This window comes from Vigna angularis, chromosome 1 (assembly GCF_016808095.1).
Source record: "Vigna angularis cultivar LongXiaoDou No.4 chromosome 1, ASM1680809v1, whole genome shotgun sequence".
NCBI classification, from domain to species: domain Eukaryota; kingdom Viridiplantae; phylum Streptophyta; class Magnoliopsida; order Fabales; family Fabaceae; genus Vigna; species Vigna angularis.
The window spans coordinates 28,555,807-28,574,731 of record NC_068970.1 but is presented as its reverse complement, the minus strand read 5'-3'; the positions used below and the strand labels follow the sequence as shown (position 1 = coordinate 28,574,731).

The 18,925-nt window shown below is 31.6% G+C and overlaps 1 protein-coding gene across 1 annotated transcript; it reads left to right on the top strand.

Annotated features, from left to right (window-relative positions):
• The first annotated feature begins 16,349 nt into the window (after nt 1-16,349).
• On the top strand, nt 16,350-18,194 carry LOC108341375 (probable aquaporin NIP-type). Its single transcript, XM_052869376.1, has 5 exons — nt 16,350-16,415; nt 16,501-16,731; nt 17,008-17,205; nt 17,816-17,877; nt 18,025-18,194. The coding sequence occupies exons 1-5, from the start codon at nt 16,350-16,352 to the stop codon at nt 18,191-18,193; spliced, it is 726 nt and encodes a 241-aa protein (XP_052725336.1). The 3' UTR covers nt 18,194.
• Nucleotides 18,195-18,925: the final 731 nt, after the last annotated feature.

The window sequence follows — 18,925 nt, the reverse complement described above, 5'->3', positions numbered from 1 at the left end:
TATTAACCACTGCCACGTAATCTGTAATAATATACACACGTTTACCCTCACACAGCCACGTATTAACCTTCCCCAGACACGTTGCAAACTTCAGTCCACCCTGTTAGCTGGCCCGTTAAAAAATGAACGATGTTACCAAAAAAGAGTTAATTGCACATTTTTTTCATAAGTCGGGAACACATTGAACTTCGAAAAAAACGTAGGACGCAATTGAACATTTGCCCCCTTTCGAGGGACCAAAAGAGGTATTAAGCCTTAAATTACTAACTTCCCTTACCTCTTTAACTGGACAGAGAACTTTCAGTACAGAAACTTGCTCACCACCAAAAGTCTTAGAAACCTGAAGTTCACTTATTTGTGAAAATATACCAACCACAAGACCAGAAATGTGATCAGAATTTAATAGAAAGAGGTAATAAACTCATGCAACCAGAAACTTGGTTTGCATGTGCCGGAAAACAAACGTTCTAAGAAGAGGATGAACTTACCAGCTCAAAACAACAACTTGATCGGTGCAAAGTGAAGCCCTTGACACCAGGAAGACTCAAGCGTTGCCTGATTGATGATCGAAATAAGAAGAAAGTGAGAATTTGTACAAAGAACACTAGTAAAAAAATGATTTTTTAACTCGCACCATATGTTTCGGTTTTTACAAAACCGATACTTATAAATATGCGGTGGCATTTTCGTAGTTATGGCGAATTTATAGGCTTCGGTTGACTGGGAACTGAGGCAATACAACCGTTCGGCTTTGGTTCTGCTCTCAACTGAGGCAATAACCGAACGTTTTGTCCACTAATATGCCTCGATTGTCTGGGGACAGAGGCAATATGACCGTTCGGTTTCTCTTCTGCTATGAACCGAGACAGTAAGCGAACGTTTTGTCCACTAATAAGTCTCGGTTGTTTGGGGACAAAGGGAATATGACCGTTTGGTTTCGGTTCTGCTATGAACCGAGGCAGTAACCGAACGTTCCACGTTAATTTTTCCACTAATAAGTCTCGATTGTTTGGGGGTAGAGGCAATAGGACAGTTCGGTTTCGGTTCTGCTATGAACCGAGGCAGTAACCGAACGTTCCAAGTTAATTTTGTCCACTAATATGCCTCGGTTGTTTGGGACAGAGGAAATAAGACCGTTCAGTTTCGCTTCTGCTATGAACCGAGGTAGTAACTGAACGTTCCAAGTTAATTTTTTCCACTAATAAGTCTCGGTTGTCTGGGGGCAGAGGGAATATGACCGTTCGGTTTCGGTTCTGCTATGAACCGAGGCAGTAACCAAACGTTCCAAGTTAATTTTGTCCACTCATATGCCTCAGTTGTCTTGGACAGAGGCAATAAGACCGTTCGGTTTCACTTCTGCTATGAACCGAGGCAGTAACCGAACGTTCCAAGTTAATTTTGTCCACTAATATGTCTCGGTTGTCTGGGGACAGAAGCAATAGTACCGTTCGGCCTCGGTCTTTTACTTAACCGAGGTAATAGCCCCTGCGTAAACTAAACGCGAACACATTTTCTCGCGCAGTGTTCTTCCTCTTCCCTTTTGCGCCTCCAAAGAAGTTCTTCTCTCCAACCTAGGGTTCTTCTTCCTCTTGTTCTCTCCGTTCTAATTCGCGGCAAAGGAGGTTTGATTCTATTTCCAATCTTTTCTCTCTAGGTTGGTAATGTAGAGAGGGGAAAATACTCATGGCGGCGGGAAGCTCATGGGTTTGCGATTTAAGCTCGTGGTTCTTCTACAGATTTCTGGTTCTTGTGGTTTGCAGGTTTGATGGCGTCCTGGATGGAAATGTGGTGGTTGCAAGTTCTCGCGTTGAGTGTCGCGATTCTTACGGCGACGACGGCCTGAAGTAGGCTTTGTAGCGCGACAACGGTGGTGATGCTTCACGGTGGCGATGGCACGAGGCAGTGGCGATGGTGAGGTCGCACTTGGGTTCGTGAACCTGCTGGGAGAGGCACTTTCGTGCGAAGCGAGAGTTCCATGGTTGATGCGTCAATGGAGGAGATGACGCGACTAAGGCTCAGCGAGATCGAGAACCATTCGACGAGGACGAGAACTGTTTGGTTCAGTACGAACCGAAGCCTAAAGTCTAAAAAAAAAACACCTTACTGCCTCGGTTACCTAAGAACCGAGGCATAATCCAACCGCTTTTGGCCTCACTTGTATATGCCTCGGTTGCGGAACCGCTACCTATAGGCGAAAATAGCCACTGTCGTTTTCCCTTACTGCACTAGTGGAAGGAAGAGAATTGTAGAGAGGAGGAGAATATGAACTCAAAAACTTAGAGAGAAGAAGTGCATGTAGAGTAAAGTGGCACGAAATTTTGAAAAGTTTCTTTATATACTACCGTCAAAACCGATCGGCCACTCAGTTACACATACCTGGCTTCCACTTTTTGAATTTCTGAATCCTTACACCTACAACTGGCTTCCACTTACTACTGAATTTAATGGTCCTTACACTAATTTTATTAAAAACGATCACATAACTTCTTCATTTACGGATAAAAATAAACTACACAAACTCAACCAAAATATGCGAAGGCTTTGGGTAACTAGTATAATAAAATTTGTTAATAGAAATTCAAATAATAATATTTAAATTTATGATAAACTTAAAATTTAATTATATATATTTATTTATTTATTTATTTATACGTGAAGATACATAAGCATATATTAATGGTAACGTCAATATATTTAATGACAAAATAAAAAAAAATAAAAACTCAATTGAAAAATATAACATTTTTTTTACTCTCAATGATATACTTTTTCTTTCTAATGAAACACTTTATTAAAAATACTTCAATTTATGAGATAATTAATAATTAATTATGCTTTATTAATAATATATCAACATCGAAATAGTTATCCAAATCTCAACCACGTTGTTTTTCCTGTATTTGAATTTATTTAAAACATATTCAAAACTGAAGCACACGTGGGTAGACAAGGAAACTTGACGCAAAGACCAACATGCTCTGATGTGGGTTAGCTACATTCTGAGTGCATGCTTACACTCTCACATGCCATCTTCCTTTTATTTAGCCTAACATCTACTTTAGCTTAACATCCACCCCTCGCACGTGTGCTTAAGGGACCTACCCTATCCACTATAAATTAACTCTGACTTAAGGATATATGTGTAGATGAGAAATATTGACCGATGAGTATCAATGATGATAGGAACGTGAGTAATTTTATATAGAATTTAAGAAAAAAAAACTGAGTGACTAAAAATAAGTGTGCACTTTCATGACATATAAAATTAACATTGATAAATATTCTTAAAGGGTCTTGTAAAGATTTTTAATATTTTTAAAAATATTTCTAATATTAATATTGTATTTGTCGTTCCCTTGAATGTTCGTTTTATCTAATATGAAAGAAGATTACGTACGAAGAAGACATTCGAATTTTGAAGTTAGTTTTTCATGTCACAACAACAAATGTATAATTATTAAATATATATATATATATATATATATATATATATATATATATATATATCATAAATTATATTACACACATGATAAAGCATATGTCCCAAATTATATCACAATTTTAAATTTGACTCATCTGAATATAGTATGAATATCGAACTAGGATAGTTTATGCACTTGTAATGGTAATACAACTAGCTCACCTCAAGCTACCATATAAGATTAGTCCGTAAATGTTTTTGGTCAAGGTAAAACTCCTAGACTGGACCTCATACTACTCTCCACGATATAATCAACCACCTCTACTTGAGTTGGGGTTATTGAGAGTGTTAGGATAAACTCCTCATACAAAGCTCCATATATTCATACAACAACACAGGGTGCACCACAATGTAACCCGTGAGGGTCATGAAATTATGTCCATCAATACCATTACTATAATCAACCACATATTCATCATCATTATATCATTCTCATAATATATATATATATATATATATATATATATATATATATATATATATATATATTAACACAAACATTGCATACTATCACATGAAACATCTAATTATACATTAAACAACCAGAACCATCCTTACAAGTCATCAAAAGCCACACAATAACACAATTTTCTTCATAACAACTTGATATTCACACTTATACAAGAAAAACAGCTTTGAAACCCTCAAAAATAGCTCCGAAAGGGTCCAAAACCCCCAAAACGACCTAAAAAACGTCCAAAATGGACATCTAAAACCATGAAAACCTCTAAAAATTGGTGCACTATCTCTTAAGGGCGCCCAGGGTACTCAGGGAGCGCTCAGGGGGCGCCCAGGCACGAGTCGCACTGGAATAAGGGGCACTCGGACGCCATGACAGCACACAAAACACTTCAAAATTGACTTTTAATGTAATTGAGACTTGTTCTATTAATCAAAGAGGTTCTTTAAACATTATAATTGATTGTAAAACACATTTATAAGTAGAAGTAAGCATTCATTTGATCATTAGACTCAAGACTGTACACCAAATTTTTATAACCTAACCATTTGAACAAGTCTTAATTGACTCAATAACAGATTATAAATCATCACCTATAACCGAGAACTTCAAATTTGAAATCTTACTAATTAAAACCCCTAAAATTGAAACTAAAACCATACAAAACTCAAATTTCAATTACTATTTCATTTTACCTCATATTTTTCTTAATCAAGAGTCTAGACAAGTCATAATAGTTCTCCTAATCAATTCTCAACTGTCCAAAACAGTACACACCTCTTACTCCTAAATACCACTACTCCAAACCCCCAATTTTTTAATTATATTTTTTAATCTTGTCATAATTATCAAAGCCCAACTATTTAAATAAAAAAAATAACATATTATATAAGACTCATTTGCTACAAATCAGAAAGAAAAATAAAATGTAAAAACTATTATAACTATTATTATTATCCTTAAGAAATTTAAAAAGAAATCAGCCAATTTATATTTATCCACGATTGCAAAATCATTTTTGAACAAAAAATGAATGATTTTATATCTGAAAGATTGTTCAACATAACTTGTTTCTTCCTAAAAAGTAAAAGTGTGAGATTCTTTTCAGTGTTTATTTATTTTAAAAAAACTAAAATAAATGATGGAAAACTTTTTAAAAGTAATTATTTTAAGAAAATACTATAAAAATGGCCCTTATTTCCAAAAGTATATATGTTCTAACTTAAGATGAGTTACCTAGATGCAAAACAATAATTTCAAGGATTATTATCAAAAAAAAATATATCATATATGGAGCAAAACCAAGAAAAAAACTAAGACTAAAACAAGGACGATATATTAGGATACAAAATCTAAGTATTTTATTAAATAATATATTCATATGATTAATTGTATTCCTTAAGAATTATATATATATATATATATATATATATATATATATATATATATATATATATATATATATATATTCGATAACTTAACCATGATAGAATCTAAATGGATATGTAAATGCTCTTTTATCTGTTAGCTATACTTGATTAGGATTAAAGATTTACTCGTTTCAATTAGCACAAATCTCAACAAGACTGAAAAATACCATAAACTCAAGTTAATTAAATCTCAAACACAGAATAATATTTAACAATGGAGCTAATGACATAGAAAAACTAAAGTTTTATTAAGTCAAAAAACCATTGATGATGAATTATTTGTAACCCATAACTCAAAACAAGTTGATATGTCTTTGTCTTGATACAAAGGGTATGTAAGTCTTTTCCACTTTAACATCATGAAATTCTTGGCACAATCAATTCATATTTCTATTTTACATTTATAATGATATCGATGTGGGACTAATCATATTAACAGGTTGAAACTGTCCATTTTCTCGAGTATTTTTGTGCTTCCTCGCATCGTTCACCATAAATTTAAACCTGTTTAGCAGTTGAATAATTGTTCATGGGTATATATTGATGTGCCTTCTCTGGTCCTTTTCATCAGACTTTTAATTCCATCGTCAAGGGGTATATATCTAGAGAATATTTTTTTTTTAAAATTGTATATTTTTTCCTTGTAAACACGAATTTCAAATCAAAATAAGCATCTGGATTTTAAAGATCCGACTTTAACCCCAAGAGTGTGGCATGGAATGAACACAATCTTTGGTGGAAGAAACATTTATATTTTGTGTATGTTTTTGCAAAGAAAAGAGGGAGGAACATGCTTAATATCAATGAGACTAATAATATAACAGTGATGGCGATTTATCAAAGTTGATACCTCTATCATTCGTCTAATCTTGGCACAAGTACACATTAGTGCCAACACAAGTTAAGTCATTATCCCTTGTTGATGGACGACCATTTCCATGATGACAATGGCAAACAAACATACACATTAGGTACAACTCATTAGACACTATAGTATTATTCTATACGAATGCACAGTGTTACCTGTGACATATTCTGATTTTCATTTTCTTTAGGTTAGAATTACAGAACAAAGGAGAGATATCCCTTTTAGTATGTATATATGTCTCTATCTCCTTGTCTGCTTCTAATTATAAAGGTCATATTTCTAGCTCTAGCATATATATTCTCGCTACATTGCCCTTTTCAGGATTCTTCGCAAAAGACACTGGGGTCCTTCTCACCGTCACAACTTCATCTTACTTTCCTTACACTTACCTGCAATAGTAAAAATCCTTAACTCTTAGTATGATAGATTACTGAGTTCTGTTAACTTGTTTATCATAAAATAAAACGTTGAGTATTATGATATGCAAAACTGGATAGGGATCAGAGATAGTATTGTAGTCGGAAAGCATGTGATAATTTGAAGGTGACATAGGGTAAGATTTAAGGTATGTGATTAATTGCAAGGTGGTGAAAAGAGATTAGGAAAGTGACAAGGAGATTATACATGGCTGGTTGCATAAATGTTAGGGTCCAGGATTTGAGAAATTTCCTTCAGTCGGGCAGCCCTTTGTCAATTTGTATATGGAGTGTACAATGAGGGTGGATGAGTACATACATCAAAACAAATATGCATGCACCAAATCTAGGTTGGCATTGGTTTGACACAGACAAGAGGTCAATAGGTAGTAGTAAAGTGTAATAATCATTGCAGATAAAGTATACACATGGCAAAAGTGATAGGTTGCGGTCCATGCTCATGTGGGTTCATGTGGACGCAACAGTGATGGCAGTAGCCAGCCAAAGCTGAACATTGAGTGGTGCGTGTGCATTCTACTGCGTTGAAGGTAACAAGAAAGAGATATGAATTAAAAGAGATAGAAGCTTGGAGACGTTTTTGTAGGGGCTTGCCAGAATGTAGTTGGACAAACTCAACATGTTAATTTCTCATTTATGCCTCTCTTTACTTTCTTTTCAATCTATACAAAAGCTTAAATTCACATCATTATCACCCACTCATACGCTACTAATTTTCATTCCCATCCATTCTACAAAATAAGTAAGTTCTACAAAATTCAAAACTCTTACAAATCCAACACAGTATAAGAGATTGAGCCGACATGGAAAGAATAAGTTGTGTGAATTTTTTATATTTGTTTAGTTAAGGTATTATTAGTGTTGTGTGAGAAGAAAATGAAGAAGTGATGGGAAGAAAATGAAAGGGTGTGGATGGAAAAACATATGGTGGCACACTCGTGTGCGTGGCCTGATATTGAAGCATAGATTGAGGGGCCAGAGTGTGGAAATTGTAGTGGCTGGAATGAAAGTACAGGAAGCAGTGATGGGAAATAGAAAAATGGTATTGAGCATTAAATCTGTCTAACCAGCTGTAACAATTTTGAGAGAGAATGGAATTTATTCAGGTGAATAGAAATGTGTGTATTTTGTAGGAAGAGTAGAGAAGGAAGGGTGTTGAATATTGGAGTTGTAGATTTTGTGTTGGGACCATGAAAAATTGAAGGAAGAAAGAAGCAAAGGGTGTGTTGGGAAGAGAGTAAATGAATGGAAACAAAAGGCAATGAAAGGTGAGAGAGAGAGGTGATGGTGTTTGTAGGGTGAACCACGGACATCAACCGCATGGGGTGGTGTGGACTACTTCCTATTGGGACCATTAAGCCCCTCGCTCGACAACGACAATCAATCAAAATCATCAAAAATATTTTTTCAATATTACATCTTCACCCTCTTCTTTCTCTTTATTCTCACACCAACCCTTTTTAGGACTCCCACATTCCTTATGGGATACGGAAATTAAATCAAATATAGGACTACTATAACTTTTCTTAATTTTAACTTTTTCTTTTCTTAAATCTTTTTTACAGCTCAAAACATACCCTATATAATATGAAATATTAATTTATTCGCTCCATAATTTGATTATTTAAAATACGTTTTAATTCTCATATTTTTCTGATTCAACTTAATTATTTTAAATTTAATATAGATAGTTTAGAAAAAGGATATAGTTTCGTATTTCACAAATAGTATAGACCGCTTCTCAAGTCCAAATAACAAAGGGGAAAGGCCCATTTTAGGGAACAAATATATTAGGTCATTGCTTCCATCACCTCAATAATTACTAAGCGCACTCACATGATAAGATAAAAAGATTTGCACTGCACCATCACTCTCATTGTCGTCACCCGTCATCATACCGTTATTGCAGAAGAAGAATGGGAGAATGCTCTAGAAAAGAAGAAAGGATAAAATGTAAAACAAAAGTTTATTCTGGAACGTCTTTCATGTGATATGAAAAACTCTTTTAGAAACACATTTTGTATAAACATTTATTTTTCAAAATTTTGTTTTTAGTTCCGAAAATCTTGTTCCCAAAATTTCTAAAATTTGTAAGTTAAAGGTCATTTTTCCAAGGTTAAAATAACTATTTTGAAAATTTTAGGAGGTGCAAAAAGAAATTGTGATAGTGAGAAAATTAAAGTGTAAAAAGTAAAAAAAGGCCCATAAGTATTTAAACGATTGTCATTAATCTCCCTCTCACGCTCTTTTCCATACTTACTAATTCATGAACCCGTGAAATCTATGAAATTTTTTTCAAAAAAATTAAATTTTATTTCTATGATAATTTCATTTAATTAAGTAGATGATTTATACTATAATATACTTTATAATTAATATATAAATGGGTGAATAGCGTTGACGACTAATATAAGAAAATAATTCAATTATCTGAAAACTTTGAAATTATTTATAGTGAAACTATATACAAATAAAAATAAATCATATTCAATAATAATTTTATATTATATTTTAAATAAGTAATATGCAGCAAAACTAAAACTACTTTTTACGTATTATAATAAAAATCAATTTTACTTATTAACACTATAATTAACTATAAAAATTGACTATATATATTAAATAGTATTTCTATGATTATTTAAATAATAATTTTCTTTTTAATAGTCAATTATAAATTTTAAATTATATATATATATATATATATATATATATATATATATATATATATATATATATATATATATATATATATATATATATATATATATATATAATACACGCACATTCGTGGATACTTTTGCATTGTACATTTGATATTTCAACATCCAATTGACCAAATCTAATCTTAGAGATTCATAAATAATAAAAATCTAAACCTCATTGGTTCTCCAAGAATGTCAAGTATTTATCCTAATAAGCTCCAAAATGAAATAGTTATTTTGAGACTGAGTAAGCCACTCAGACCATATTTTATATGGTGATTATACTTTTATGAATGAAAGTTATTAGAAAACATAATATGAAAATTAAATTAATAAATATTTAACAAATAAAGCATTTCATATACTATTTGAGTTGTTTAAAGATATTAGAATTGTAGGAGGAAAACACTAGAATTCACTGATGTATTAAAAAAATGTATTATAGCCAGACAATTTGAACTCCGTAAAAAAGATGGGAGTTTGTTGACAAGTGGGTCTATTAGCATGAACATGTCAGTCGTATGACATATACATTAATTTCATTTATGTTTATATTGTACTTAGTCATAAAGTTTTATATGTTAAAATTTGTGTACAAAAAAATGAGGCACGAGAGCTTGGATGGTCTGTATAGTTTGATGAGGTATTTTAGCAAATATATATTCGCACGGATATCGGCCAATTTCTTAATGAAAGATCTTAAAAGACACATGCAAGTCTCTTTTAATGTTGAAATTATTTACTCTTAAATTTATATATTAGTTAACTCTTTTTAATAGTAATAGGAAGAATTTGAGAGTAGACTTTTGCATGCAAGATATGAGGATGAATCTTCTGCTAATGAAGAATAAGAGCCTAGTGCTCTCATCCTACACAAGACAGGATTATTAGGACTTTGGTACAAATTTAGAAATCGTTGCACATAAGTTATTTTGTTTATTCATTCCCAATTAATCTATGGGTAAGGATGCAAGTTTGGAAATATTTCTAAATGAGTTAATTTTTTTGTTCATCTCTAAATTAGAAATATAAGAAAACACTATACGGGTGAATTATAATATGTAATTATAATTATATTTAGGAACATTTTTAATTTTATTACTATAATTATAATCGTAGTAATTATAATTATTTTTAAGAACATGTTTAAGAATTTTTTGATTTTTGAATTATTACTACTTTCAATGTTGGTTGTTTTATCAAGAGACTTTTTTTTATTTAAACATGAAATACATTCTTCATTTTTAGCATATTTACATTTTTCATAATATAAAGTTTTATTTTTCAAATCTTTATTTTCTTCAATAATATTTTAATAATTTGATTTTAATTCTTTCTTTAATTTCTTATGAGCACTATCTAATTTCTCTTATTCAAATAGTAATTCTTTATATGTATCAAGAAATTCACCCTTACTATAATCTGAATTTTCAGAATCGCTAGAGCAACATACTTTTATTTTCATAGATGTCGTCATCTGCCATTAATCATATGTTAACTTACTCATAAAAGTCGCTTGAGCTTGTTGTAGATTCATTATCTTCTTCCCAGGTTATAGACGTCTTCTTTTTTCTTGAAGAACTTCTTTTGGCTTCTCTCTTTAGCCTTATTTGGGTTTGGACAATCTGCTTTCATGTTTCCTTTTTCTCCTCAACTATAACAACAATAATTTGATGATGATTCCTTATTTTCCTTCTTCCCATTTTTAAATCTTCTTCTACCCTTGGACCTCATGAACTTATTAAATTTCTTAATGAAGAGACCCATATTTTCTTCATCTTCTTCAGAGTCTTCATCTTCATTAAGATCTTTGCTCTTATCAATCTCAGACTTGAACACCAAAGTCTTTTTCTTTCCTTTCTCTTCATCCTCGTTCAATATCTTGAGATCCAATTCATGTTCTCTCAACTTACCAAACAATGCAGCCATTGACATGGTATTGAGATTTTGTGACTCATTAATGGTAATCACCTTTGGTTGCCAAGTCTTGTCCAAAGATTTAAGAATTTTTATATTTAATTCATCATTGTCAAAGGACTTACCTAACCCAATGAGATGATTCACTATGTGCGTTAAACACTTTTGAACATCTACAATAGTTTCTTCCTGCTTCATGCAGAACATCTCATATTCTTGGACTAGAGTATTTATTTTGGCTCTCTTAACATTATTAGTTCCTTCATGGGTGACTCTCAGTATCTCCAACATCTCTTGAGCATTCTTATAGGTTGAGATCTTGTAAAACTCATCAACAATTAGAGTAGATGATATTATATTAAGAGCCCTTACGTCCTGTTAGGATCTTCTTCTATCATCAGCATTCCATTGTTTTAGTAGTTTGAGTTCTTGCAAATTGTTAATAAACACAGTAGGAACAAAAGGACCATTTGTGATAGTTTCCCAAATCTCTCTATTAATAGATTCCATGAAAATTTGCATTCTCACTTTCCAAAAAGCATAGTTTTCTCCAGTAAACAATGGAGGTCTATTGATAGAAGCACCCTTAGCAAATGTTTGATGTTGTCCAATCATTTTGACTTACTATCAAAGCAAGCTCAAATACCAACTGTCAGAACGGTGTAATAGAATAGTTAACGTGTACAACAAACTAAGAGGAGGGTATGAATTTGTTTCTTATCGCAAATAATACCTTTAATAATTTTCTCTAAAATATAAATTCCTTAACAACAATTTAAACAAATTAAAGAGTAAGAAAGAGAGAAAATTGAACAGGTGATTTTTATACTAGCTCGGATCACACAAATCCTACATCAAATTGTTAATCTCAAACGAGAATTAACGCTTCACTATCACAAACCAACAAATTGTTACAATCACAACGAAAATAACACGGTTTAAGGTTACAACACCTCTCTTGTTCCCCCAAGAGATGAAACTCAATTCCCTTGAAACCCTCAAGGGAAGAACACCTCTCCGAATGCTTCACGAAGGATGAACACCTCCTTTGAATCTTCACAAAGGATGACAGGATTTAACTCAGCAACAACAACTACACTCAATCACAACTCCCGTGAAAGTTCTCGCTATATGCCAACACCAAGTTCTCAAAACCAAAGCACAAGGGTTACACAAACCCTAGAACACTTATCACAGTATAAAACAAATAAGAATTTTGAATACCAAGTATTTCGTATTTTAGAATGAGAGTCTCAGTCCAATTTGTGGAGATCTCACTGAAGGTTACCTCCAAAAATCTATTGTCAGTTATTTAACATGTGATAACCGATTATTCACTTATGGTAATCGATTATGAATATAATGAATTCACAAAGGTCAAAACCTTGCTTAAAAATTTTCATAATTGTTCGTGATAATCGATTATAGCAAGTCATAATCGATTACTGATAATCGATTATTATAAGTTGATAATCGATTATCTCGAGTATAAAATGAGGTTTTCTGATTCAAAATGCATTTTAACACAATATAAGACAAACAATACATAGAATCAAAGATAAACTACATTCTATACATAAATCTACTAAATTACAAAATCTTTAACACAAAACAAGTCTTCATGAAGATCTTTTTGCAACAGGAGCACCTGAGACTTGACTTTGAGACATCATCAAAACTTCTTCTTTTCAGCTTTATGCTAACAGTATTAATTTGATTGCATCAACGACAACGTCAGAAGAAAAAAAAATGTTTCACATGATTTTTATTATAGTCAAAGTCAAAATAGTTTAGACATTATGAAAAGTTTAGGGATGTAGGAAAAAAACAACAGGGTGTAGGAAGAAGCCATCTGTTCAACTTTTACATTTTTTTTATTGTCCTGGGAGAGATAGCATAAATATTTACATTTATATACAAATTTGAATTTTAAAAATTTCATAATTTCCTAGAAGATAATTATTACACAAATAAATTGATTAGTTAAAGCATGAATGATCAAGAAGATTTTAAGTGGTACTAAATTTTGTCTTTATTAATAAGAATATAAATTTTTTTTCATATTAGGTTTTCTCTTCCTTTGTTCATAATTGCATAGTTTATTTTTTTATTTTTTTTCCTCATTTGTTTTGGAAAGTGACTTTATTTTCTCAATATGGGTTTGGTTTTACCCATGTTTCGTGTTTATTCTTTTATTTTGGTTTAATGAACTTTCCTATGACAACATAATGGTAAATGTTGTACTGAGTAGGACTAATGATCCTTAGACCCCTCCAGATAAGGGCTATAGCCCTAAGGCATGTTAGGATCATGGGTATTGGGGATTGGGTATCCCAATCTGGATACTTGGTATCAATGTTTCCTAACTTAGAGAATGGATGGGCTAAAGGTTGCTATTGGGCTAAAAATAGGTAATTGGGTTAATGGATTTCTCGAGTGATGGTCCACAGAGGTGTGGTCGATCCAGTTGATTCCCTGGTCAACTAAGTTAAAACACTATAAATATTACACTAATGATAATTTACTTTCTCTTTTTAAATTAATTGAGATTTAACTTCAGAGCTCTGACTAGCTTACTAACTTAAGCATTAGAGAACCTTTTTGCAAAATCTCCCCTATGTGGTAGTGTTTGAAATGTTGGAGAACAGATACCGAGTACTAGAAGCTTGACATCTGAAGGTGCAAAAGACGATTTATGGAAGATATGTCTTTGTGAGATACCTTCGATCCTAAGGGAACATATTTCGTCATTCAAGATAAGAACAAATGTCTTTCAAATTGTTAACATGTCAAAATACATAATGATAACTAAAATTCATAAAACAAAATAATGATTGGACAAAAATAAAATAAATTATAGTTATATTTAATGATTAATATATGTAAGATAATTCGATAAAAAATTAAATAATAGATAAAATAAAAGTTATATTTAAATACAATTTTTTCATTTCAATTATATATGACTAGTGAAAATATATACGTTTTTTATAATAATAAAAAATAGTAAAAGCTTTAAGGAAATATTTCCAAAATGTCTTCCTATCTCTTAACGCATTTATCCTTCTTGTGCATAAATTTGAGTAAAGGTCTTGTACTTTCATGATCTTAACAAATAAAGAGGATGAGGCATACAAGCAAAGAAACACTTCTTCGTACATGCAATAAATGTTTTAAACGTTCATAAATGTTAGGATATATTGCATGTTTAAAACATTTTAGCACATGCAAGCTCGTTTGATAGAAGCATCGTTTAGGAAGTAAGGCGTTTGATATATGATCTTCAAACGATGTAAAATGTTAAACGCTTATTTTACAAAAATGTTTAAGTTCCATTACATTGTTTAGTAAGCTTTTCTATTTGTTCAATAATGTTTGAATATAAGATTTTAAGCTTTAGCGTTTTGTTAAGCATACACTAGATGTGTCCATTTGTCAGACGTTGTTTGTTAAACATTGTATGTTGGACGGTATAGGTTGGAAAATGTTATTATCATAAAACGTTATAAATGCTTATTTCGTTCAACACTTATTTTGTTGAACATTATTCTTAGTAAACACATTCTTTAGATGTTTTACTAGTAGACGATATTTCTTCAAGTATTGTATGTTAAACTTCAAGACATGAGTTGTTAGACACTCTAATTTAACTAGACGATCTTGTCTTAACATGGTACTCATCCTCCAAGCCTCCTTCGTCTTCTATCAAAGAGTGAGGTGTCTGAAAAAGATTCTCAGATACTGAAGTTAATAATTTAGTTAGAGATTCTAGTCAAATTTAGATTAATGCAAAAAAGTAAGGTCAAAATATGATTAAAATAATATTTATAGGGATGTTTTGTTGACCATGGATCCTCACCTGAATAGGCTTCATTTATGGGCCCGTTGGTCCATAGGTCCATTGGCCAACTTACTTGTGGCGAACTACAACCATTTTTGGATAAGTTACCTAATGTGAGAATGTCTTCAACATGCATAATTAGGTATTGGCATGCGGTATCCATGAGGAGCATTCTTATCAAAGGATGGATGTAGCCTTTAGTTCGAGAAACATAATATTTAATATATTCGGTATTCGACACTTGCTAGTCAACATTGAATTTACTTATTTGGGTGTATCAAGTAGATATTCCATTCATTGCAGAGTATTTGATGGTCATCCTATTAGTTGTACTGGTTACAAGGTATCTGGTAGACGGTATCATGTTACTGTCTTATAAGTAACTATTTCAAGACTGGAGTTGATAGGGTTAAAGGATCTTCGGTCACCTAGAGTACAATTTGATTTTGCAATTAATCAGTTTCTCTTGTGTAAAATCTTGTTTAATTAATTAGTTTTTTCTTTTAAGATTAAATATTTTAAAGAATGAGAATGAATAAAATACATGTAAGCCTTGTTTAAATTATTTACCTTTGAATTACATTTGCGAATATAACCCAATGTTAAAGTACAAATATATAAAGACCGGTTCATCGTTACCGATGAAGGACACCATTTTTTCAAAAATATATTGACAAAAGGCCATAGTGACCACAAGATTGATTCTTCAACGAATGGTGCAGTTTTAGTGTGACTATCATGACTTTATCAGGTGAGGTGTTGCCCTTGGGTTTGGATTTAGATCTTGACTTTATGATGTGTACTTTCAATCTATAACTGATTAAGACAATCTATTATTTTGCATGTTTTATGCTCCCTTTGAAGCTATTCTGTAATGAAATTAAATAAATAGCGTATGCTTGATTATGTTTTGATGGGCCAAGCACATTTGAAGCTTTAATATCTTGATTAAATTGATGAAACATGACATTATATTTGATTCGTACAAAGTTACAAGCTTCTTCTGAAACCTATACTTATACGAAGCATTTATAAATATAAAAAGCAGATCCATTGTTTTCTCCTGAAAACACGTAAACCACCAATATCCACGTTCGTATCCTATAAATTAGTATGGTTTAATTGCATGCGGAAAGCAATCAGCACCAAAAGAAAAAGAATGATGGTAAATTAAAAGAAAAAAAAAAGTTTAATGTAATTTAGGTTTTGAAAAATGGGAGGAATCTTAGACAGTACTAGGTTGTGTGGTTCTCCTACGGTAGTTGAGGTTTTTCAAAAGGTGTGCATATATTTGATTGATTTAGTTTATGTTGCGATGTTGCATGGAGGATGACAGAAAGAAGAATGAAATGTTTGTGTGACAGGTATTTGCAGAGTTGATAGGGTCATATTTTTTAGTGTTTGCTGGGTGTTGCTCTGTGGTTCTTAATAATTCAGAAAAGACAAAAGGCCAAATAACATTTCCGGGAGTTTGCGTAGTGTGGGGTTTCACAGTAACCATCTTGGCTTATTCTCTTGCTCATGTCTCTGGTGCTCATTTCAATCCTGGAGTCACTCTCAGCTTAGCTATCTATCGTCGTTTCCCTTTCAAAATGGCATGTTATCCATCACCATATCTCTATTTCCTGCGTTTTCGACGGGTTAATATTAATTTATGATTATGGTTAAACAATCTACCTATCTGTGTTCATCATTCTCATTTTCTTTCTAGATCTTATACTTTAATACAAAATTATAATTTATTTTTATCTTAAATTTTGATATAATTTAATTTTAAAACTTAAAAAATAAATGAGTATAATCTTTTTAATATAATATTTGTTTGCACTAAAATTTATTAAATTGGTTTCATATAAACATATTTGTTGCAGGTGCCTTTGTATTTTATTGCGCAAATATTGGGATCTTTCCTTGCCAGTGGGACGTTGTACCTTCTGTTTGAAGTAGACGATAATTCTTATTTCGGAACAAGACCAGCAGGATCTCCAGTTCAATCTCTTGTTTTTGAGTTACTTGCAACATTTTTATTAATGTTCGTTATCTGTGCGGTTTCAACGGATAAAAGAGCGGTTAGTATGCTCCATTAATGCACCTTTTCTATGTTTCAATTCCTTTCATTTAATTTTCACATATTACACGTTTTTTAAAACAAATTACTTCTTACCCTGAATAAAAATATTAATTAAATCTATATAAATTTAGATGAAGTATTTTGTCTTACTATCTTGATTATTTTTATTTATGTATTAAGAAATGTGATATTTTATAGTAAAGTATATAAAATAATATTTTGATTAGTATACATTTACGATTGCTTTTTATTAATTTTATTAAAAATATGTTAGATATTAAAATTGTCATGTTTTTTTTTAATGTATATTATTACCTATAGATCGCCAGAATCATTGATGGACTCGTCCTTATTATGGAATAAGTTTTTAATGAGATACAAGTAAAAGATAACATTTGCATCATCTTATTACTAAATTGAAAAATATAAAGTTTTGAATGTTTAATAGACTAAAATTATTTAATAAAAACTAACCTCAAAATACAGCCTAAAATATTATATTTATAAATTCTTTAAACCATAAGCATTACAGAAAAAGCTAATTTTATGCACGTCTAAAATTCATTTTCAAACACTATAAATGATGCAAATCCCTCTTTCTGTAACAGATTGGAAAATTAGGAGGGGTTGTTGTTGGTATGACAGTTACAGTAGACGTCTTCATTGCTGGGTAATTTACTGCTAAATTTGTTACTAAAGTAATATTTCAGACACGAAGATGAAAGTTTTTTTTTTATTTGGGTTATATTTAGGAATATTTGATTTACTAAAACATTATTCAATTTTTGAGTGGAGTTTGATAATTAATGGCATGCAGACCTGTGTCAGGAGCTTCTATGAACCCAGCTAGAAGCCTTGGACCTGCTTTGGTGATGAACGTTTACACTGGATTTTGGATTTATATAGTTGGACCATTTGTTGGTGCCATACTAGGTGCAACGTGTTATAACTTTATTAGACATACCGATTCTAACCCTCCGATTTAGATATCACGTGTAAGTAAACAAATGTGTATTGATTAAGAAGAAATACAATTTTAATATACCATCATAATATAATATAATGAAAATTTTAAAACTGGATCACATAGTCATGAAATTAATTAAAAACTTGTAAAAATAATAAACAATATCATTACAACTCAAAAATAATGTACTAAAATTCTTCAACATAATTTATTTAAAAGAAATAAATTTTGAAAACTCTGAAAGTAATATCTCACTCATCTTTCGATTTATAGCACATCAACATCATCAGCAATGTCCTCTCTAACATTATCTGCTTCCTATAAATACTATTATAGTAAGTAGAAATTATCATCACAAATACAAGGGTGAGCTAATAACATCAACATCCAAAAACACATATAATAATACAATTATTATAATATAGTTATCTAATAATGTATAAGCTCATAACATCACTCCATTTCACAACACAAAACACATTGGTAATCCAACTCTTGTCGAGATAAATTATGTCACCACCAATCACTATTGTTATATGTCGTCTTCTGTACTTTAGCACACAAGACCAGTTCACCAAATTGGGCCTATGCACCAACGTAGGACTTACCCGTTCACAAAAACATAGCTCATACACTAACGCAAGTCTTTCTTGTTCACCAAGACAGGGTCCACACACTAACGTAGGACTTATCTGTTCATCAAAACAAGGTATGCACCAAAACAAAAACTTTCTCGTATCATGACTAAAGA